General features: G+C 43.5%; 1 protein-coding gene across 1 annotated transcript in view; it reads right to left on the bottom strand.

The window, feature by feature from the left end:
* The window catches only part of adgrb2 (adhesion G protein-coupled receptor B2), a 1120188-nt gene extending 1095341 nt beyond the window's left edge, over nt 1-24847 (bottom strand). Inside the window, exon 1 of the mRNA XM_041212905.1 lies at nt 24201-24847. Coding sequence (XP_041068839.1) covers nt 24201-24847 — 647 coding nt within the window. The remainder of the gene's footprint in view (nt 1-24200) is intronic.
* Nucleotides 24848-25065: the final 218 nt, after the last annotated feature.

The following is a 25065-nucleotide window of genomic DNA, read 5'->3' as shown; positions in this document are numbered from 1 at the left end:
TGGCTGGCTTCATTATGGGAGTAAGCATTTTAGAGACCCCTGTAATTTTCGAGAAGTCAGGACATAAATCATGGCTCACTGCACCTCGGAGGAGTTGTGAACCATAGTCTGGATTCAGGAGCCTTACCCATCCCTCCCATTACCTTCCAAGGCCTCCACAACCCCTCTATTCCAACTCAGTGCCAAGTCATGTCCCCACCCATCACCATGGCCCCTTATGGCCTCCATGCCAACTCATGCCCACCACACAACACCATGCCCCTTATCATCCCTTGGTCAAATCAAGCCCAAGTCAAGCCCCCCACCTGCATCCAATAGTCCCTCATGCCCTCCATGTTAATTCATGGCCCTTCCATGCCCATTCACCCAATATTTGTATATTGGGTGAATGGGCATGGAAGGGCCATGAACCCGATACTAACAACGGTACATGTGCAACTGCTTAAAAACACCCATTCATAATTTGTTGGGAATTGTTGGGGAAAAAACTGCTATTGCTACAACCCTTTAAAAGCGTCACTCAACCGGACCTTTAATATCAATAACAGAAGCTTTAAGTACTTAATACTTCTTAGCCTTGTGCAAATGAACATTGAGACATTGACAAAAAGAGATCATAAATAAAATAGGTTATTATAATCTCATATAGCTCTCAATCAAGTGTTGAGAGTTTGGGGAAAGCAAGAATGCTCATTAGATATTTATTATTAAATATTTTGCCATCTGCCTCTTTCTGTGAAGAGTATTATGACCAATTATTCTTCTACTTATTAAGGTAGAAAAGAAAAGTACAGCTTGAAAATCTTACAACTAATCTGAGATGAGGCACACTGATCCATACAATATATAAATATAAAAACAAAATATTGTGGATGCTGAAAATCTGAAACAAAAACAAAAATTGCTGGAAAAACTCAGCAGGTCTGACAGCATCGGTGGAGACGAAGACAGAGCTACATTTCGAGTCCGTATGACTCTTCATCAGAACCCAGAATATATATATATCAGAATATATAAAGATATTAGTGCAAGATTAGCTTTCAGTTTAATAGGCCAAACAAGACAGGACTGGTATTAACTCATAAATGTGGGAAAAGTTGCACAGAAGCAATGGTATGGACGAGTAATTCAGAGGACCAGACTAATGTTCCGGATACATGAGTTAAAATCTACTATGATAAGTCAATGAAACTTAAATTTGATGCAATAATAAATCTGGTATCAGTAATAATGATCATGCAACAGCAGATTGTTGCAAAAATCCATCTGTTCAGGGAAGGAAATCTGTCACCCTTACCTGGTCTGGCCTGCATGGCTCCAGGTTCACAGGGTGGTTGACTCTAATTGCCCTCTGAAATGGCCTAGCAAGCCACTATGTTGAATCAAACTGCTACAAAAATCAAATAAGAATAAACTGTATGGACCACCGACATCATTCTAGGTGATGAAAATGACAAAGGCACACTCTCCCCACTCGACACTGCAAAGTGCTTCTCATTAACATCTTGGAACTTGTGCCAAAATTGGAGGAGTTGCCCCATATGTCACAACTCACTGGAGGTAGTGTGCTGTCATATCAAGATGCGCTGTTCCCTGAGACACGACAAATGTGAAAAAAGTTTGATGAAACCACCAGATTGCCCCAATTCTGTCTGTTTAATTTAGGTTAACAGAATATGAGCTCCACGTTTGTAAACTTAATAAGTAAATAACTGTTCATTGTACAAGTTGTACTTAACTACTGGCAAAAGAAAAATGAACTGCTAACTTCTACACACACACACGCACGCACGCCCCCGCCCCCGCCCTCACCCCTGGAGTACAGGATTCGATGGGTTAATTTTGAACGATGTCTTCCAAACTGCTTTCAGTTCTTGCTGATGACACGAGGGGGTCTTCGAGCACTTTCAGTACCTAATTCACTAGTTTAGAACTTGCTTTTCAATGTCTCTAACAGTGGTTTTCTCCTTTTCCTTTTTACAGGGGTTTCCTCAGAGAGACAGTAGGTCATAGAGATATGAGGAAAAGAGATTTTAGATGTTTTCTCTTTGCAGGCCAGGAGCTTTTTGCTTTGGAATTACTGGGATCTTCCACACACTGGGGGCAACATATTACCCCTGTCGGGCGGGGGTGCGGGAACAGGCGCGAATGGGCAAGTTCCGAATCAGCGCCCCCAACCGGTTGGGGTGGGGGGGCTGCCATTCTATGTGGACAGGCCAATTGAGGCCCGCCAGTGTGACGTCTGCCAGGAAGCCCTATGCGCTCCTTGGGCAGGCGGGGGGGTGGGATTCCCTGAGCCGGGAGCGTACAAGTCTCTCGGAGGCAAAGTGCTGCCTCAGGGAGATCGGCTCTAGTTTGAAAATGTCAATAAAGAAGGGGAAAAATTATTGACATGTCCACTCATGTGCCACTGTCACATGAGCTGGGACATGTCAATTTCTTTTATTTAAACATTTTATAAAAATTTTAATACCCTCATGAAACCTCATCCTGCCCGTGGATGAGGTTTCATGTTTTTTCAGAAGCCAGCCTGGGCTCCCAGCCTGCCCGCCAACCTTGAGGTTGGACGGGTAGGTCCATTAATTGTGTTAATTATTTTATTAATGGCCTTGATATGCCTTTGACAATTCGGCGGGGAACTGAAAATCTAAATGATGCAGGGTGATGTCAAGATGTATGCCCGACGTCACCCCACGTCATTTTATGCATCGGCAAATAGGCCCTGCCCCCCCACTCATCAAACAGAAGATTCTGTCCAGGAGAAAAAGGATTTTGGTCTTGTTCGTTTCAGGCTAGGAGCTATTCCGCTGCACTGTTTCTCACACAGGAGCCAATTAAAACATTGGTCAAGAGCCAATTAAAACATTGTTGCCAGGTAGCTCCCTTGGTCCTGGACTCCTTTCCAACATGTTCTTTTCTTTCATGGCACACTCTGTTCCAGGACTGCAACATTTTATATATCCCTCATCCTATTCCAGTGGACATGTCTTTCACCCTGCAGCCTTTGTAATTTTAATTCACAGTCCAACAGAAAATAAAAAATATTGTTCTTTACAACAGTCCGACAGGAATAAAAAGATATGCTCCTTACATACCTCCACCCTTAAAAGAGATGAAATACCATTTCAAACATGCGTTTCATCACAAGGTATATGACACATGGACAACAAAACACAAAACTTACTTTCATACATCCTTCCTCACCCTTATACAATCTTATATAATCTTCGGCGTTTCTTACCCCTTTAACTTTTTTTAGTATTTTACATCTGAGGCAATGCATCCGCCATCCTGTTATCTTTACCGACAATGTGAATAATCTTTACATTGAATGATTGAAACCAGCTAAATAGTCTCTTTTTTGAGTTTTAAACGTTTCAATGAACATCAACGAATTATGGTCAGTGCAGATTAGTGTTTCTTTTTTATCGCGTCGGGCATAAAGTTGAAAGTGTTGAAGAGACAACAACAATGCTAGAGTTTCTGTTTCTTCTGTAGACTGCTTCCTAAGTCACCTTATTAGATCTTCCTCTAAATAAGAGAACACAGTGTCTAACTGTCCTAGTACTGTCGTATTGGCTAGTCGAATTGTAGGAGTTTGCTTTGGACACTGTCTACTTCTCCTTCTACCGTGCCCTTAGTATCTCTGTCACCTTCGACTACTCTTAGCACCCAGCACACTTGCTCTGTCTCATCATCTTTTCTGCGATGATATTGCTTCAGCATGTTTATGTGACATAACCATTCTTTCTTCCTACGCTCAGGAGTATCTATCAGATAAGTCACTTTACTATGACAAAAACAGAAAATCCTGGAAAAGCTGAGCAGGTCGAGCAGCATCTGTGAAGAGAGTTAACGTTTTGAGCCCATATGACCCTTCCTCACAGCTAAAAAGAAGTGGAAATGTGATTAAATTTATACTGTTTAAAGGGGGTGGAGCAGGGGAAGCTGAATAGAAGGCCAGCAATAGGTGGGGAAAAAGGAGAGATTGACAAAAATGTCATGAACTAAAGGACAAAGTGAGTGTTAATGGTAGTGATAAGGACTAAAACAAGTGCTCATAGTGGCGTAAAGGTAAGAAAGCAGAATGTGATAATAACAGAACAAGGGTAAACATTGTGTGAAAAAAACAACATAGAACAAGTAACAGATAGCCCTTTTGGAGATGGGATGGGGAGGGGGCATTGATGGAGAAAAAGGATAGAAAATGGGATAGAAGGGGGATAAAACAAAGGGGATAACACAAGGAACAAATGAATAAAAATAAGAATAAGTGGAGAAAAAATAAAAATGAATGTCGGGAAAAGGTAATTAAAAAAGGGGTGAGGATAGAGGAGAGAGTTCATGGTCTGAAGTTGTTGAACTCAATGTTAAATCCAGAAGGCAGTAAAATGCCTAATCGGAAGATGAGGTGCTGTTCCTCCAATTTGCATTGGGCTTCACTGGAACATTGCATTGGGCCAAGGATGAACATGTGGGCATGAGAGCAGAATGGTGTGCTGAAATGGCAAGCAACAGGAAGGTCTGGGTCATGCTTACAGATAAGACCAAAGGTGTTCCGCAAAGCGGTCACCCAGTCTGCATTTGGTCTTTCCAATATCGAGGAGACCAGATTGGGAGCAGCAAATGCAGTAGACCAAATTGAAGGAGGGACAAGTGAAGCACTGCTTCACCTGAAAGGAGTGTTTGGGTCCTTGGACAGTGAGGAGGTAGGAGGTAAAGGAGCAGGCATTACACTTTCAGCAATTGCATGAAAAGGTGCCATGGGAAGGGTATGAGGTATTTGGGGTGATGGAGGAGTGGACCTAGGTGTCCCGGAGGAAACAGTCCCTGCAGGATGCTGATGGGGGGAGGTGAGGGGAAGATGTGCTTGGTGGTGGCATCACATTGGAGTTGGCGGAAATGGTGGAGGATGATCCTTTGAATACAGAGGCTGGTGGGATGAAAAGTGAGGACAAGGGGGACCCTATCATGGTTCTGGGAGGGAAGGGAAGGTGTGAGGGCAGAGGCACGGGACATGGGTCGGACAGAGTTGAGGGCCCTGTCAACCACAGTAAAGAGTCACTTTACTAGCTCTCCCAACTATCTTGTAGGGGCCACTGAATTTCGCTTTCAGGGGTGCACCCTGCAAAAGTAACAATATCAATACTTCATCTCCTGCTTGGAACGTTCTAGTTGTAGCATGCTTGTATGCCCATTCTTTCATTTTAGCTTGGGAAATTTTTTAATGCTCTCATGCTACTTAACATGCTCCTGTCAGTCTTTCTAGACACATGGACACATAATCCAACATGGAGGATTTGTCGTTCTGCTTTAGGAACTTTTCCTTAATCACTTTTAATGGATCTCTTATTTCATATCCATAGATCAATTCGAATGGACTAAATCCAGTAGATTAATTTGGAGAATCTCTGGTAGCAAATAATAAGAATTTTATTATTATTTGTCCTAATCCTTTATCCCAACCCTTTGGGCCTTCATGGCAATAGGTCTTAATCATGGTTTTGAGAGTCTGATGATATCGCTCTAAAGCTCGCTGTGTCGGTGGATGATAGGCAATAGACTTTAATTGGTTCATACCCAAATTGCTGATTATCTCCTGGAAAATTTTAGACATGAAGTTAGAACCTTGGTCAGATTGTATTTCAATTGGTAGGCCATAACAAGTGAAAAACTGAGTTAACTTTTCTACTCCACCTTAGCTGTAATTGTCCTTAAAGGAATAGCTTCTGGAAATCGGGTTGTCATATCCATGATTTTAAGGATATACTTATGTCCTGCTTTCATTTTGGGTAATGGTCCTATACTATCTACTAATACCAGACTAAATGGTTTTTCAAAAACTGGAATGGGTATTAAAGGTGCTGGTTTGATTACATGTTGATGTTTACCTACTACCTGACATGTATGACACATCTAAAATTGCTCTACGTCCTTAAGAAGTCTTGGGCAGGTAAAATGCCTATTTATCGATTACTCAGGCTTTCCGTATTCCCATATGTCCTGCCATTGGGATTTCATGTGCTACTCGCAATATCTCCTTACGATATTTGGGCGGTACCACTATCTGATGAACAAGTGTCCATTCCTCATCTGCAGGTCTGTGAGGGTGTTTCCACTTCCTCATCAGGACTCTATTTTTAATGTAATAACACTCCAGAACTCTTTCAGCCTCAGCTGCAGTGTGAGCTGACTGTGCTAACTTGTTTAACTCTGGATCTGCTTTCTGAGCCTCAATTAATGAAGACCTGCCAAACACTTCCTTTGAATTATCTTCATCCTTAAAGAAAGTTTTGGCTACTCTAATATCTGCTCATGGTATTACTTTGACCTCTGGTGATGGACTTTGTTTAGCCATTGTTCTGCTCACCACACATGATGGAAAAATATCAGGAACCTGTTCTTGTAACTGCTCCGTCTCTTTAGCCTCTCAGACTTCCCATAATTATGGGCGAAGCTATAACCTTCACTCCAGCCAAATCATTCCCCAGAACTAAATCAACTCCATCCAGGGTAATCTCTTATCCACTCCTACAACCACCGATCCAGACAACAAATCACACTCTGATTGCACTTTGTACGATGGAACCAGGCTATACTCTCCACTTATACCATTTACCAACATTTTAGCTTTCATTTAATTCTCTGGAGGGAAAACTAGGTCCTTCTCCAGCAAAAGAGTTTGAGTAGCTCCTGTGTCCCTTAACATAGTTATGGGTTTAACTGCATCATTTAATGAAAAAGGGGTTAGCTTTTCTTTAGACAAAAACCCTTTATATCTCTCATCTACCTTATTCACTTCACCTGCATTCACAGCAATATTTACCTCCAGACCTTTATTTGTAGTTAAAGCTACAATTTGATCCGTGGCATTATCTTTTTGAGTTCCTGTTTCAGACTCATTCTTATGAACTACAATAAGTCCCATGGGTTTCCCTTGCACCTTCCAGGATTCTGAATGAATGTAACCCACTTTATTACAATGGAAACACTTAGGCCTTCGAGTTTCATCTCCACCCTCAGTGCCTTCCTTCCTGATCTGGGGAGGAGATCCCAAGGTATTCCCAACTAATCATTCTTTATCATGGCTACTTGCCTTTCTTTCACTCTCCCACTTTCTATCCTTTTCAAATCTATAGGGGTGATGGAATAAAGGTTTAATTTTGTGGATCAAAGCTCATAGTTGTCAGCCATTACTGCTGCCTGTCTAGCAGTTGCAACCCTTTGATCTTCAGCATGGGTTCTTATTACAGATGGTAGAGAGTTTTTAAATTCTTCCAAGAGAATGGTCTCTCTGAGAATATCATAGGTAGTTTCAGCTCCTAATGCTCGTATCCACCTGTCAAAACTGATTTGCTTAATACTTTCAAATTCAAAGTAAGTTTGCCCAGGTCTTACATTTCAAAACTTTTGTCAATATGCTTCAGGACTAACTCACAAAATAGCCTTTTTCACCACATCATAATCCCTAGAAACATCCTCTGATGGTGAAGCATAAATTTCCTGTGCCCTACCTGTCAATTTGCTCTTCATGGGAAATGTCCAGTTTTCCTTTGGCCAGTTCATCCGTTTAGCTATCTTCTCAAATGAAATAAAGAATGCTTCAACATCCCTTACCTCAAATTTTGGAAGAGCTTGCGTAAATTTAAACATTTCCCGACTAGGTTCTGATCTGGAAATAAGTCCTGCCTCATATTGATGTCTTGTTTTTAACTGCCAGCATTCTAAGCTGGAATTCTCTCTCTTTTTCTTTCCTCCTTTTATGTATACTTTCTCTCTCCTGCTTTTCTGCCTGTTCCCTTTGGAATGCCCTTTCACCTTCTGCTGCCTCTAGCTCCAATTTTTTAAATTTGCAACCTAATTTGAGCCCATTTCAATTAACCACCCTTTGGTCTCTCGGGTATTCCTTCAAATCCTGTGCCATCTCATCGATTATCCCTGCCTTCCTAGCATTGGCAGGAAATCCTACCCTTAATTTACTTGACAAGTTGATTAACCTGGCTTTTGGGATCCTTGTAAAATCGTCAGGGACATCTCTTCCACTTACTGAAAAGCTTTAGCAGTTCCAGTGCCATCTTATTTTTGACAGTACAAGCCTGGGGCAGAATTTTGCCCTCTGCGGGTGGGCACAGTGGGGACGGTCGGCAAGCCAACCATCGGCATCGCACCAATTAAGGCTCACCCAGCGTGAAACGCGAGCAACAGCGCTCGATGCTGCCTGGGCAGGGTGGGAAGGAGGGCGAGCGGGCCGAGCGCAAACTTTGCACATGGGCTCAAGTGGGCATTTCCTAATCTCCCTGAGGCACAGAGCTGCCTCAGGGAGAAGACGAGATATAGAAAAAAGAAAATTAAAATGTAATAAGACATGTCCCATCATGTGATTGTCACATGAGCAGGGACATGTTATTAATTTAATTGTAAAACATTTATTTTATTTTTATTTGCTTTTGGAAACCACATCACACCAATGCTTGAGGGGCCAAATTTCCCCAGAATTGCACTAAGTGCAGTAGCGGGCAGGTAAAATGGAGTCCTACCCGCCAACGAAATGGCGGGTTTTCAAACCGTATCTTCCTGAACATGGTTCATTATTTATGTATTCCTGGGAAACATGCAGCTTCCATGGCGGGCAGGCTCTCAGTCGCCCGCTCAACATTACCCTGCTGTTGTATCATGCCGGCCGCCATCTTTAAAAGGCAGCCTCCAGCAAAGCGCTCATGGCCAGCAGCTCACCACCCGGGAGACATGGCCAGCAAAGGCTAAAAGACTGTAGCCCCTGCTTCAATGACGGGTCCCTCGGGTGACTGCTGGATGCCATGGAGGCCCGATGGGATTTGCTCTACGCCCACTCTGGCTGCAGGATGGGTAGCAATGTCACCAACCCAGCTTGGGAAAGGGTGACAGCAGTTGTCAGTGTGAACGCCCTGCAGAGGAGAACAGCCACTCAGTGCCACAAAAGGATGAATGATCTCCTCCGTTCAGCCAGGGTAAGTCACTCTTTTCATCACTCCCAACTCACACACTCAGAAATCCATCACACATCCATAGGGCCCTCACTCACTGCCATTGCAAGAGACATCACCATTCACTCTTTCACACACACCGTCATTGTCCATGGGTCCACTCACCATCCACACAGGCTAGACATACTTATCATCTGGTCCAGCAGGAGCCCTGATACACTCTCCCCATCTCCATCCATGCAGGACAAACTGGCTCACAACAGGAGGGAAAGGTCGCAGACAGTTGGAGAGATACCGGAAATCAAAGTCCTGACAGAATTCGAAAGCAGAGCCATCCAGTTCACCGGCAATGACCAGGACCAGTCCTGTGATGATGGTGAGGTCTGCGTTGCTCTAACAAGTGAGGATCCAGCAGTGCAACGTCCATCAGGCAACCATGCTGTGAGTGATGTGTCCTGTTTCACAGGCCACTGCCATGCAATAATTATCTCCCCTTGCTTTCATAGGCACAATGCCAAACAGCCAACATGACCCAGGGCCTCCAATCAAGCTCCGAAGAAACCTCTGAAGAGAAATCTGAAGGCACCCTCCCTGAAGTCCCATCACAGCGCTCACCCACTCTCCACCAGCGCAGAGAAACACACCTTAGTGGGACCTTGACGGGACCTAGCTTTAGAGTAGCCTCAGGGTCACAATCTGGTGAGCAGATCGCACTTTCTGATCCACAGCAGGCGGAGGTCCCCAGCATTTGGAGGATTGCTGGAGGCCAGAGCGTTGCTGGGTCCAAGTCAGACGACGAGCCTCTGGACTCGGTCATGTCACAGTTGCTGGACCTGCATAGGCAAGCTACGGAACAACAGAAAGGGATGCCCGCTGCACTCCTCAGACTGCAAGGCATGATGGCCGAGTCCGTCTGCCTTCAGGCTGCAGTAATAGCGCTGGCATCTCAACATGGGAAGGATAGCAGCCGACATGGAGACCTTGGGCCAGGATGTCACTCCTGCACTGCTGCACAAGCTTAACTCCATCACTAATGCCATAGCTGGCCTCCAAAAGTGTGCTCGGGAGAGGGGTGCTGGGCGGCTCAATCTCACTCCAGCTATCCCTTCCGTTCACAGAGTCAGCTGGGGATCCTCGGGCACCCAAAGGGAGGAGGATCAGCACCCGGACACTCCGGGGCCATCCACCCAGGTGACTCTGGGAGTGATTGGCCCATCCGAATCCTATCTTTCTGTGTTCTCCACAGATCCAGCTTCACAGGCTCAGGAGGGTGCCACTGCCACACAGCAGGGCCCCAAAAGCAGGCCGGGGCCCTCCAAGTCTCGGCCCTCCAGAGGACGCCCGCTAAAGTCACCACAGACAGGGTGTCACAGTCATCATGCTACCTCCACCTCTGCTATGGATGTCCAGAGAGCATCAAGACGTAGCAGCAGGGTTAGGAAAGTTAGGTACAAGTAGTTGCACAGCCTGGCCACATACTGTTCTCTATTTTCAATAAACTCCTAAGAATGTCACCCTGCCTGTGGCTCCTTGTTCTGATGAACAGTGTTCTTGTCACTCAGATGTGAAACCTGGTAAAAGGCAGGCGTATCAGTCGCTCTCTCCTCCATCTTCTACGATCTCTGTAGGCCATCAGGCATACAGCTAGGTCATCAGTATCCATGATCCTGACATGGTCCTCCTGCAGCATGAAAGAGAGAGACGTGGTTATCATGGCTGTACTTAGCATGTTTCCTCTCTGTGTGACCGCCCCTTAATGCTTCCCAGAGAGTGCTGGTCACCCCTCGGATTGGCAGACATGAGTGTGCTGCATGGCTGCCCTGTCAACCTGCGACATGGGGGAACACTGGTCCAAACCTGAGATTGCAAGGGACTGTGAGCGCCTCCAGCAGTGACAATTACACGGCCAATGTTGGTGAGGCTATTGTACAACATCTGCAGTCCAACTGCTCCGTGGTCCAATAAAATGGTGGTGGACTCGAAGTCTGTGCCGGGGGTGGGGGGGCAGGGGATGCTGGGGCGGGTAAGGTATGAGGCGTTTGGTGGTCCGTTGGTGCCTCTGCGTTGCTTGCATGGGCAGGCAGGCTAGGAGCCTGAACCCAATCATATCACTGTGGCTGCGCTGATCTGTCTTAGTTGCAGAGGCATGGTCAGTTTATACAGGTGTCTTTAATGCGTGGCCACTCCCATCACTTACCCTGTACCCGCTCCCCACTCCCCGATTGCCTGTGCACAGGATGAAGCGCCAGGACAGGACTTGACCCCCCCACCCCCCAGGAGTTGCCTCAGAGGCTGGCCAGCACTTACCCCCAGACAACAGCCCCCTCGCCAAAGCAGTGACCTCCAAGGCTGGCCAACACTTGCCCCCTGACACCACCAACCTTCCCCCAAGCCTCAGCAGTCGCCTCCTGGGCCAGGCTTCAGTCCACCTACCCACCACCCCCCACCCCGCGTCCCTGAAGCATGTAAACAACGGGTGAGCTGTGGAGAACACTGCTGCTCACTCACCTCTGTTCCCCCAAAGTGAAGGCTGCCAAGCGCACATCGCCTGTGTGCTGTTGTGAAACACATTGGTGTGCTTTCCCGCCGATGTGGACGGATGATATGGTAGGGTTCCAAGAGCCTGGCGAGATGGCCTTTTAATTATATGCTAATGCATTACAATTAGCTCCCCGCCGACCGATGGCAGGAAACAGGGCCCGCCGTTGGTAGGCTGAGCAGAAGATCGTGACCTGCCTTCAAGCCGTCGTGAAATGGTTCCCGCCATATTTTCCGCACATGCCACCCATCATGCCCGCCGCCAGCAGGCTCGGAAAATTCCACCTGAGGTTTCCAAAAAAGTACAAAGACCGCTTGGCCTTTTCCTCTGCCTGCCAACCGTTAGTTTGGTCCAGCAGCACAAAATTTAGCTTAATTCGTTATTTAACAGCCTTAACAGGCCTTTTAATTGTCAGCGGGCACACTGCCGACTCCGGCGCGCGTCCGTCGACCGAACTATCGTGCGACTGCGCATTGACAACGGCACACTAGGCTGATGTCAACACTTATCATTTCACCCTTGAACAGGTTGGGCGCGCGCCTGCCCACCAAAGGAAAATTTCTGCCCCTGGTCTTTCCTTTTAGATTTTTACATACTAAATCTACACCCAAATCATAGTTGTCTCTCATTCTAAAATATCCAAGACACGAGCCCCCAAACTTTGTCACACTCACTGGGGACAGTGCGCTGTAATATCAAGCCCCACTGTTCTCTGAGCCACGACAAGTGTGAAAAAAGTTTGATCAAACTACCAGATTGCTCCAATTCTACTTAACTGTTTAATTTAGGTTAACAGAATCCGAGCTCCAGTTTTTTAAACTTAATAAATAAATAATTGTTTATCATACAAATTGTATTTTACCTACTAGCGAAAGAAAGAAATATGAACTGCTAACTTCTAACAGTATAATTTAAACTCTACGCCCTTCTTAACTCCCTTCAAACACACACACACAACACACGAAACATGGATTTTAAGGGTGGGATAAAACAGTTCAATAACAGGAGTCGATGGGTTGATTTTGAACAATGTCTTCCAAATTCCTTACTGTTCTTGTTGATAATATGAAGTGGTCTTCCAGCACTTTCAGTACCTAGTTCACTGGTTAAGAACTTGCTTTACAATGTTTCTAACAGTGGTTTTCCCCTTTTCCTTTTTACAGGGGTTTCCTCGGAGAGGGAGCAGGTTATACAGTTATGAGGAAAAGAGCGTTTAGATGTTTTCTCTTTGCAGGCCAGGAGCTTTTTGCTATGGAATTACTGGAATCTTCCACACACAGGAGAAAAAGGTTTTTGGTCTTGTTCCTTTCAGCTAGGAACTATTCTCACCCAAAACCTGGTTACCTTGTCAGGAATCAAATAAAACATTGATGCTTGGTCCTGGACTCCTTTCCGGCACCATCTTGTCTTTCAAGGCACACTCTGTTCCAGGACTGCAACATTGTATATATCTATCATGCTGTTCCAGTGGACATATCTTTCAACCTGCAGCCATTTTAATTTAAATTCACAGTCCAACAGAAAAAAAGATATGTTCCTTACACATAGACTAGTCAAGTAACAGCCTGACATAGTCATACTTAACAAATCATACCTTACAGACAATGTCACAGGTTCCTCCATTACCATTCATGGGTGTGTCTTGCTCCAACACTCGGAAAGACCCACCAGATGCGAAGGCACGGTGGCATGTGGTCAGAAGGAAGTGGCCCTAGGAGTCCTCAACATTGACTCTGGACCCCATGAAGTGTCATGGCATCAGGTTAAACTTAGGCAAGAAACCTTCTGCTGATTACCACCCTCCCTCAGCTGATGAATCAGTGGTCTGCCATGTTGAACAACACTTCTAAGAAGCACTGAGAGTAGCAAGGGCACAGAATGTACACTGGGTAGGGGATTTCAATGTCTATCACCAAGAGCGAATTAGTAGCACTACTACTAATCATGTTGATCCATCCCTGAAGGACATATCTTCCAAACTGGGCCTGCTGTGGTTAGAGAACCACAGGAGAAAATACCTATTTTATCTCAGCCTCATGTATGTATCTGTCTCAGATGCATATGCCAATTACAGTATTGGTAAGAATGACCAGCACACAGTTCTTGTGAAGACAAAGTCAAAAAGCTGAAACTCTCTCCCTCACAGCATGGTTGGTGTAGCTACACTGCAGAGGCTGAAGGCACTCGTCATCTTCTGAAGGGCAATCAAGAATGGGAAACAAATGCTGGCCTTGCCAATGACTCCCACGTCCTGAATAATAATGAATTTTTTAAAAGTGCAACTAAAAAATGGTTAATACCCTATTTCTACCAGAGTACTGTCTTCTGACATAATAGGGGTGAGATTAATCCTGAGTGTCACGTGGAATCAGGTGGGAGGTAATTAAAAGTGCTGCAGGACGAAGCTGCCCAGTTCCCATTCCCTTCCCAAAAGTTCTGATTCGACTAACTATTGGGGGTCCTTCTTCATGTATGCAAATATTTTAACTGGAGGCATGTGTGGGGAAGCTGTTGTGGTATTTTTCCAGCAGGACAACCTAGCAGGAAGAGGAATCAAGGCTGGTAATTGATCAAGGCGGTAAAAGATTTTGCTTTGTTTCACTCTCCTTGTGAAGCTATGAGGAGCAGGAATGCTCTCTAGGTTCCACAAGGATAAGTTAGGCCTCCCTTGGCCTAGTCTTACCTCTCTCGCCAATCATGTTTGCTTCACAAACTTTCTACCATTGGCTACCCTAAGTGTTGGAAACCATTCTTTCAGTTCCTGGTGAAGACCTGTTGCTGCCCAACATTCTGCTCCTGTCCATGGACCAACTGCCACTTCGCAATAGTTTCTGGGAAGTAACTGACAGGAATTGGGCAGATGAGAGCCAGGGGTTACAATTTCCCTGGCCCTATGCTGCCGTGGTTGCAATGGTTTGTTGCCCACCACAGGCCGGCCAACATGGTTGCCACTCTGAGTTAAAATAAGATGTAATGTTACAACTAAAAAAGATGGCACACACACTTCTAATCACACCCAGATCCACAGGAAAAGGTTTAATTACGTATTTGCAGAAACAAAATACCAACAGCAACAAACATAACGGAAAATTTCCTTGCACATTTGCTATGAGCAACAACATTAAGATCCCAATATTTATCGGGCTGGGACATGGTCTTGAGCATGAGGAGGGGTGGAAGTTTTGGTGTCATGCTGTCCAGTTTTAATGTTGCAGTGTGTGCCTTTTTCCCAGCAGATTCTTCACTTAGAAATCAGCCTGATTGACAGGCTTGGCTCCTTGTGAGCAGGGAACATTCTGGACATGGCCTCAGCCCACAAGCAGACAGGGAGACTCCAGCTGGGTTATTGGAACTATGGTGGGAGTGGGTCTTGATCCTACAGTTCGATCTGCAAACCTGGGGGTGAGGAATGACTGGATAGTCTATTTTCCAATCCTGGTAGGGTGGAGTGGGTCCAGTCTATCCTGGGGAATGGGGTGGATGTGCTGTCCCATGGTAGGCGCGAAAGAAAATAAGCCTGGTGAGCTGGGAGGAAGCATTCCTCCTCTACCCAGCCCACAGAAAGTAGTGTAAAGGCACTTACCTTTACTATAAAGCAGTCCTTGTCTCCCTTTAGCTGCCAGGTTTCCCTCAGGATTAAACACAGAAGATAGGTTAAATCTAAGGTACATAGCCTCATAATATTTAAATGACAAACCCACTTTCTGGGAGTGGGTTGTTTGCCCAACCCTGTTCCACCTCCATTAAGACTGTAAGTGGCCAGTTTAATGGTAAATCTGAGATTTTTAAGTTTTGCATCTCATTCGACCCAAACTGCGACTTTTTTGGGAGTTAAAATTCCGAGAGTTGAAAACTACCCTGACTCATCTGCAGATTGACAATGTAATTTCCTTATGTATAGGCATTGTGCAGGTATCAAAAAAGATTCAACAGCCAATATAATAAAATTGAATCATTATTAATTGTGTTAAGATAGGTGAATCTGATTAAAAGTACCTGATATCCAAAACCCCACAAATAACTTCCTCTGTTATTTCTGGGCAACTGGGCAAACAAAATTTGTGGAGGGCCAGTTCATGGAACATTCAAGGTAATTTTCAAGATCGGCATGTTGAGGAAACACACTGTTTTAGGTATGGTGTTGTGCAATGAGACAGGGTTAATTCATAACCTAGCTGTAAAGAAGCCTTTGAGGAAAGTTATCAAGAAATGATAGAATCTTATATTGAATTTGTAGGTGATTTAGGTAAGTCCAACTCAGGTCATAAGTGTGAACAAATCAAACTACATAGGTATGAGTGGCAAGTTAGTTAAGATAGATTGGGAAACTAGTTTAGAAGATATGAAGTTATATTAACAATGGCAAACATTTGAAGAAGTTGTAGCAAATAGTAATGCCCTAGAAGAATAGGGAACTCATGGGAAAAGTGATCCAACCATGGCTAACATGAAAAGTTAAAGATATTAGAATAAAGGAAGAGGCTTATAATGTTCCTAAATAGAGTAGCAGAAAATGGACAGTTTACTTTTAAAAACAGAATGGAGAATGGGCAATCTGCTTTGAAACAAGATGGAATTGAGAGTCCCTTTTTGTCTGCTAACATACATGGAACTGTACAAAGCTGGAAGTTGCCCTGCTTGTCTGGACAGGGCATTAAAATACAAATATTTTGGGGGATATTCCATTGAGATGACATTAAAATGCAACAGGTCTTTCTTGTGGATTTAATAGCTGCTAATGTCCAAATACCTGCAGAAAACAGTGTACAATGACCCCGCAAGCCTCTTGACTACAAAATGGAATTCCAAAGAATGATGGTGAAGAAAAACCCATTGTACCACAAAGAGATGCAAATGGCTAAAATTCAAACCCCATTGTGTGCCAATGCTTAAATCGTCAGAGACCAGTTTTGGAGGACAAACACATACAATGGTCACCTGCCTGAAACAAGGTTGTGATAAGGAACATTTATTAACACACATTTTTGACTTAGTCAGTCAGTCTGTGAGACAAGGAGACTCAGAGGGAATAGATCCAGCCCAGCAAAGAAAGGACCTTGCCTAAAATCCACCCACAAGCAAAGAATTGGGGCTAGCCTTTTACTTAACAATTTGAACAACCAAGCCAAATCTTCACCACAGCTGCACCTCGACTGGGGCGTAGCCAGAAACATGGCTTCTGCAGGTAGTAATCCATTGCGAATTTGTTGCCGCAAAATTCCAACCTTCCCTTCTCCAGTGGACCAAAAAGGAATCATCAGGCCTGAAATGTTTCAAGTTTCCATCTCGAAAGACTCAAGTATAACAATGATTTTTTTGGGCTTTTAAACACCTAAGTAAATGCTACCTCTTTTGTAAACACTTCTTCTTTTGTTTGTGCATATCTGTATGCACTTGTGAGTGGATGCTGTAGCGAATACATTGGTTGTTGCGAAATAAACATTTATTCTTCCTTTCTTTTAAACTTACAAGAAAACCTGTCTTTTGAGAGTCACAGGACTTAAGGGGTTGAAGCACTTCTTTAAAACCACATATATCTGTGGTCAGTTGAGAGGTGAAAAAGGAGGAAACCATCTTAACATCTCTCCCATGTCCATAACAGTAGCACGCCTGAGAATTGTGAAGATTTTATAACTCAGCAAAGGACGACAAAGAATGAGACAAAGAAAACAGATTATGCCAGTAAGTTAATAGGACACATAAAGAGATTGTAAATGTTTTTTGTAAAAAAGAAGAGATTAGCAAAAGTAATTGTAGGTCCCTTAGAGGCACAGACAGGAGGGATTATAATTGAGAATAAGGGGATGGAAGGGCCACTATATGAATACTCTGTATCTGTATTCACGGTGGAAAACACAATAAACATTTTGGTAACAGTGAGGAACCAAGGATCCGGTGAAAATGAGCACAAGTTAATAAGGAAAAAACACTGGAGAAATTAAGAAATTAATAGGACCAAAAGCCGATAAATCTCCTAGAACTGATGGCCTACATTCTATGATTTTAAAAGAGTAGCTACCCAGATAATACATTGATTTTAATATTCCAGAACTCCCTAGATTCTGTTTAGGTCCCCATGGTTTTGAAGGTAGCAAATGTAACCCCACTGTTCAAGAAAGGAGTGAGGAAGAAAACAGGGAACAGTAGCCCACCTAGCCTGAAACCAGTGTTAGGGCAAATGGTAGAATTTATTGTCAGGGATGTGATAAAAAGTCACTCAGAAAATCATAATATGATTGAACATAGTCAACCCAGATTTATTCGAAGGAAATTATGTTTGACAGATCTGTTACGGTTTTTTGAGGTAACAACTAGCAGGAAAGATAAGGAGAAATCAGTGGATATAGGTCTTTGGATTTTCAAAAAGCATTTGATGAGATGTCACGCAAGAAGTTTTTGCATAACATTCAGGCTCATGAGATTGAGGGTAATATATTAGCATGCAATGAGGATTGGTTGACAGACAGAAAACAGAGAATAGGAATAAACAAGTGATTTTGGAGTTGGTAGGTAGTAACTAGTGAGGTACCTCAAAAATCAGTGCTTGGACCTCAGTTATTTACAATCTATATCAATGACTTAGATTACTGAGGGTAATGCATCAAAGTTTGCTGATGATACAAACTTGGATTGGAAAGTAAGCTGTGAGGCACATGCAAAGAGACTGCAAAGGGATGTAGACAGGTTAACTGAATGGCAGATGAAATATAATTTGGAGAAGTGCAAAATTATCCACTTTGGTAGAAAAAATAAAAAAAGCAGGTTATTTTAAAAATAATGAAGCTGAGAAATATCCTGGATTTCCCTGTACACAAATCATATAAAGTTAGCACGCAGGTACAACAAGCATTTAGGAAAGCAAATGGTATTTTTTCTGCAATTTACAGGGGGTGGTCGAGGCCAAGGGCAGCTTTCCTGCAATTGCCCCAATTGAGGTTTATGGCCTCAGTCAGTAAATTGCGGACAAGTCAGGGTGAATGGGTTGGTGTTGGCAAGGCCACCAGGGAATTTTACTATTCTGCTGATAGGGTCCCGTAAAATTTTACACTATACATTTCAATAGGATTACCCTTCATTCCTCTAACTACTATGAAGTAAAGCCTAATTTGTTCAATCTGAACTCATAGTATAATCCTCCCAACCCAGGAATCAGTTTAATGAACCTTTGCTGCATTCCCTCCAAAGCAAGTATATCCCTCCTTAGGTAAGAAGGCCAAAACTGTATGAAGTACTCCAAGTTTAGACTCAACATGGCCCTGTATAATCATGGTAAGACTTACTCTTATACTCCAAATTCTTTGTGATTAAGGCTAACTTGTCATTTGCTTTCCTAATTGCTTGCTGTGCCTGCGTGCTAACTATATGATTCATGTACAAGAATACCAGAGTATTTCCCAGTCTCACCATTTTTTTAAAAATCTGCTTTTCTATTTTTTATACCGAAGTGGATAGTTTTACACTTCTATTACATTCCATTTACCACGTTCCTGGCCACTTATTTAACCTTCCTATGTCTCTTTGCTGTGCCTTTGCATCTGCCTCAGAGCCTACTTTCCCAATTTCATATCATCAGAAAACTTGGATACATTACACTCGGTCATCTAAATCATTGATATAGATTGTAAATAACTGAGGTCCAAGCATTGATTCTTAAGGTACCTTACTAGGTACAGCCTACCCACCCAAATATTACCTGTTGATTCCAATTCTTTGGCTAGCTACCTGTCAACCAATCCTCATTTCAACTTAAGGGCCATTCCCTACCATGGCCTCAACTTTGAGGGTTGCAGGAGGGGTTCAGGCACAGAAGGAAACCCTGGCAGGCAGCCATGCTTAAACCTTAGGCAGAAGGGGCAGGGGGCTGCCTCCATTATTGGTCCCCTTTTCAGATCAGGCACAGAAGGACAAGGGCAGCAGATAGATGGGAACACCACCATCTCCAAGTCACTCACCATCCTGACTAGACAAATATCGCTATTCCTTCACTGTCGCTGGGTCAAAATCCTGAACTCTCTTCCTAACAGCACAATGGGTGTACCCACACCTCATGGATGTCAGCGGTTCAAGAAGACAGCTCACCGCCACCTTCTCAAGGGCAACTAGGGATGGCAATAAATACTGGCCCAGACAGCGAAACCCATATCCCATGAATGAATTTAAAAAACAACCCTTCCCCCCCACCCCTGCCAAGTTCTGGTCCCCGAGGTGCTCCCTCCTCGCCTGTCCTTTAAATCACAATGACCAACCCTCCCAACCCCGTTCACTGGGCTTGTCCCCTTCCCCACCACGAGATCCTGGACTTAGCTTGCCTTGTGGGCTCAAGTACTTAGGCTCTGTGGACTGCATTTAGTCCCAGCAGTGGCCACTGGTACCAATGGCGCTGTTGGGACTACAGAACTGCCAATCAATCAGGTTGGCCATCACCTCAATGAGGTGGGATGTGCTGCCAAGTGAGGGGAGGAAGACTAGCCTCCAGCTACTTAACATTCCATAAAGCTTTAAATGGCTGTGGGGCAGCCCTGATCAGCAGAAATGTGATCCGTGCGAACTTCTCCCGTGGCAGGGTGGGAAGCCCAACCAATGTAAAAATTCTGCCCATAAAATTCTTGAGCCCGACACGTCTGATCGTAAAATGACGCGCGATGACACGGATGTGCGTCCCAACGTCATTGCACACTCGCACAATATTTCATTCAGTGACTGCGCGCCCGTCAATAATTAAAAGGTCTAGTAAGGCCATTAACAAGCTAATTAAATTAAAATTTACACTGCCTGTCCAACCTTACCTGCCAAGGGCAAAATTCTGCCCCATGTCTTTTTTTGCTCATGATGTTGTGATTAACTGTGATACTGACCCTTCAGTTTAGTATCTCAGTAGAAGTTAAAAAGTAACAGTTGTGTTACAGCCTCAAAATCACTTCATGATGGGTATGGGAGTAAATTGCATAAATTTTACAAAATTTACATGAGGAAAAATTGTGAATTTATGATAGGAATGCAATCACAAAGGCTCTCACTGCATGACAGCAATACAATATTACTGGGAATGAACAGATTTCTTACAGAATACATCCAGGACTCTAAATCTGCAGTCAAACAGGTACCCTCAACTACAATCTATTGCACTCCAACTAATCCTCTAGTAATCTGTGTTTATAATGAAATAGAATAAAATCAGTAAATCAGGAGATACTAGCTGAACGTGATGCAACAATTTACAACATTTTTGTGCTAGAATGGAAGACAGAATGACAATACAATTGCTGGCAAAGGCTTCAACAGGTGAACCATCAGGGTCCATATTCAAGTAAAGAACAGAATTGTTCAAAATTTGTTCAGCTTTCTACCCTACTCCAACAAAATCCCTTCTATATAATTTATTGTAGCCAGTGAACATCAACGTCACCACTGTGCCTCAATTCAAGAATGACATCTACTCAATGTCGCGAGGGGTCTTCATGTGACTGAACAGGCCAAATCTCGACCCCCAGACCTTTAGGCTGGATGGGGCAGGATATCCATGAGGTAGTGGAATATGGTGTTCAGGGTTTGCTACTTTTTCTTTCCCTCTCTGCTGCCTCTCTGCCTCATCATCAAGACATTGTGACTCAAAGCATAATGCAGCTTGATGAACAAGTTGTCGCTATTCTGAACAACTGGTAACAAGCTCCTTCCAATCATTAATGTCAATGCTGCCGCACTTCAAGGAGAGCTTCAGGGCAGGCAGGTCACAATGCAATGTTTTTTTTAATTTATTTCAGGTAGGCAGCCAAATAGAGGTGTGCAATTTCTGCTTGGTGAATTGCACATATGAACACCTAACATATTCATGCTACATTTATGTGCCCATAAGTGGGTTATCATGTTTATAAAAAGTGCTGGCAAGAAAGGAGTGCAAGTACAGGTGTTGATAATTGCATTTCATTGATTAGAATTTGAACTCTTTACTGTTTACCAAAATGTTACTTTATGGTTTCATCTTCTTTGTTTTCTCTTAAGTATGCAGGTCAGAGAATAGGGGCTATGATGTTATAGCTCTATCTCCAACTTAGGCTTCCATCTAGCAACGCCCTGCTTTGGGAAGTAGCTTCAATAAGGATTTATTCTTTCATGCACAAACTTTTGCAAAATAAATATACAGACTGGCAGTCACATGCATTGGCCGTGAGAGTCCAAGACAAGAAAATAAACTAAAACAGCTCATGCATTCCATTGTATATATTACAAAACAATAACAAATAATCTGGAGCACTCAAAAGGTGTTATCCCATCTCAAGATGTTAAAGCACGTTAAACTCGCTTGACTGTTTAGCCATGGTTGATTATATTGCCTGAACCTCCTGATTAGAGATCTTGCTTAACCCTCAACATAGTACTCAATATAGTGCTTTACCCTCCATATAGTAACAACGTTCAGCACCATTCACGTCTCCTCCGATACTGAAGCAGTCCATGTCCAAATGCAGCAAGACCTGGACAATATCCAGGCTTGGGCTGACAAGTGGCAAGTGACATTCGTGCCACACAAGTGCCAGGCAATGACCATCTCCAATAAGAGAGAATCTAACCAGCATCCCTTGATATTCAATGGCATTACCATCGCTGAATCCCCCACTTCCCTGGGGGTTGCCTTGAACAGAAACTTAATTGGACTAGCCATATAAATGCTGTGGCTACAAGACCAGGTCAGAGGCTAGGAATCCTGCAGCGAGTAACTCACCTGACTCAGAGTCACAGAAACACAGAATGTTATGCTGCCGAAGACCATTCAGCCCATCATATCTGCACAAGCTCTCCAAATGAGCATTATTACTTAGGGCCATTCTCCTGCCTTTTCCCCGTACCCTTTCACTTTGTTTCCATTCAAATAATCATCTAGTGCCCTCTTAAATGCCCCAATTGAACAGCCTCCACCAAACTTCCAGGCAGTGCATTCCAGACTCGAACCACTCGCCATGTGAAAAAGTTTTTCTCACATTACGTTCGCTTCTTATGCAAATCACTTTAAATCTGTGCCATCTCGTTCTCGATCCTTTTACGAGGGGGAAGTTTCTCCCTATCTACTCTATCCAGCCCCCTCATGATCTTGAACACTTCTATCAAATCTCCTCTTAGCCTTCTCCTCTCCAAGGAGAACGAACAGTCCCAGATCTCTAATCTATCTTCATAAATGAAGTTTCTCATCCCTGGAACCATTCTTGTAAACCTCTTCTGCACTCTGTCCAATGTGTTCACACCCTTCCTATAGTGTGGCGTCCAGAACTGTACACAATACTTCAGCTGAGATCTAACTAGTGTCTTCCATAAGATCAGCAAAATCTCTCTGCTCTTGTACCCTATGCCCCTATAAATAAAGCCCAGGATACTGTATGCCTTAGTAACTGCTCTCTCCACCTGTCCTGCCACCTTCAATTATTTAGGCACATAAACTCTGCTCCTGCACTCCCTTAAGAATTGTACCCCTGTCCACCATCTACAAGGCACAAGTCAGGAGTGTGATGGAATACTCTCCACTTGCCTGGATGAGTGCAGCTCCAACAAAACTCAAGATGCTTGACAGCATCCAAGACAAATCCGCTTAATTGGCACCACATCCACAAACATTCACTCCCTCCACTACTGACACACAATGGCAACAGTGTGTACCATCTACAAAGATGCACTGATGGAACTCATCAAGCCACCTTAGGCAACACCTTCCAACCCCACAACCACTATCATCCAGAAGGACAAGGGCAATAGGTGCATGGGAACACCACCACATGGGAGTTCCCCTCCAAGCCACTCAACATCCTGACTTGAAAATATATCGCTGTTGCCTCGCTGTCGCTGGGTCAAAATCCTGGACTCCCTCCCTAACAGCACTGTAAGTGTACCTACACCGCATGGACTGCCAGTTGTTCAAGAAGGCAGCTCACTATCACCTTCTCAAGGGCAATTAGGGATGGGCAATAAACACTTGCCGAGCGAGCAATGCCAACATCCTATGAATAAATTAAAAAATTACATATGCTCGTCTTGAATACTATTAAAATTCTGCTTTAGTATTCTTAAATCATTTCAATATCACATCCTCCTGTGTGGGAAATGGTAGATTCAGATGGCTAGCATGTGATACAGAACGACGCCAACAGCATGGGTTTGATTACCATTTCTGCTGAGGTAGACTTGGGAATCCCTCCAACTCCTGCTCCTGTTAATGGAAGGCAGTGGCAAACCACCATTGACAAAAGCTGCCAAGAAAACAATTCAGGATGAAGCAGCAAGAGACAATAAACCAAGGAATTGCCTTTGGAAAGAGCACAGATGATGATGATCCTCCTGAGTACCCTGTGAAAGTATATGTCCTCATCAACTCATAAACTAATGTAACTGATTTCAGTTTGGTCCTTAGTTATCACTAACTACTTTCATTTTATTGACAACATAAGGCAGATTATTAAAATAGTTACAGACGGTAGAAATCAGAAATTGCAAATTAATTTTGGCATTTTGATAAACAATACACAATCTGTATTAATCACTTTCATTTCATGTATTAATACATCAATAATTTGTATTATAAGTTAAAGAAAACTTTCAGCAAATCTTACGATAAAGCTGCACAGAAAAAACAATCGCACTTACCAACTTTTGGTGCAATGTTCTCAACATTAAAATCATTTGCATTTCTGGAATGTAATTTTGACGCTATGAACTCGTTTTCGATGAAAGGCAGTGCCGTGCTTGAGTCGGACTCATTTTCATGCATGTCTGGGCATGCACACCCTGAGTAATTAATTCCACATGGTTCATGATGATTTTTGTTGCTCAAGCAGCTTTGAAACCAATGGCACAATATTCCACAGCCAAACTGGCTAGAATTCTCATTATTCAGTAAAATAACCTCCAAGAGTTGAAATTCCATTGCATTTTTCCCGAGGTTATCGTTCAAAACTGATTCAGAAGTCAGACAAAATTGTACAAAATCTTTATCAAACTGTAAAAATGTAAACAAATTCCTTGTTTCACACAAGTTAACAGCATCATAATCAATGTAATCCAATGTGCTACAGGTCTGGTTCGGAATGTAGTGATCCAACTGCAGTACCATCAGAGAGGTGTGGGAGCAAAGCAGCTTCGCTTTATGAAATTTTAAGTAAATTGAATATTTTGTTGGATCTGGGTTTTCAATAGTCCAGGAGCAGCCAGACAAGGCTTCAGGGAATATGTCCTGTAAGGAGAATGATCTGTACAGAACTCCAGAAACCAAGGTGGAACATACGTTCTCACTGACATCAAACCCCAAAGTGAGCAGATCAAGGGACAACAACACAGATAATATCAGGCGATGAGCAGTGTTCATCCTATGTCATATGTCCTGAAATGAGAGGGAACAAAAATTGAGTTATGATACAATTATAACATAATTCTGATTTTTTTTCTGCATAGCACATCACATAATACTACATAAATGAGGGTAACCATGTGGCAAAACAGACCAGCTGTTCTGAATACTGTTTCTTAATTCAGAATGTCATAACCATGTAAAAGGCATCCCGCTAAAGTGGTCCATGAGCTTAT

Source organism: Carcharodon carcharias, chromosome 19 (genome assembly GCF_017639515.1).
Source record: "Carcharodon carcharias isolate sCarCar2 chromosome 19, sCarCar2.pri, whole genome shotgun sequence".
Lineage (NCBI taxonomy): Eukaryota > Metazoa > Chordata > Chondrichthyes > Lamniformes > Lamnidae > Carcharodon > Carcharodon carcharias.
This window is presented reverse-complemented; position numbering and strand designations above follow the sequence as displayed.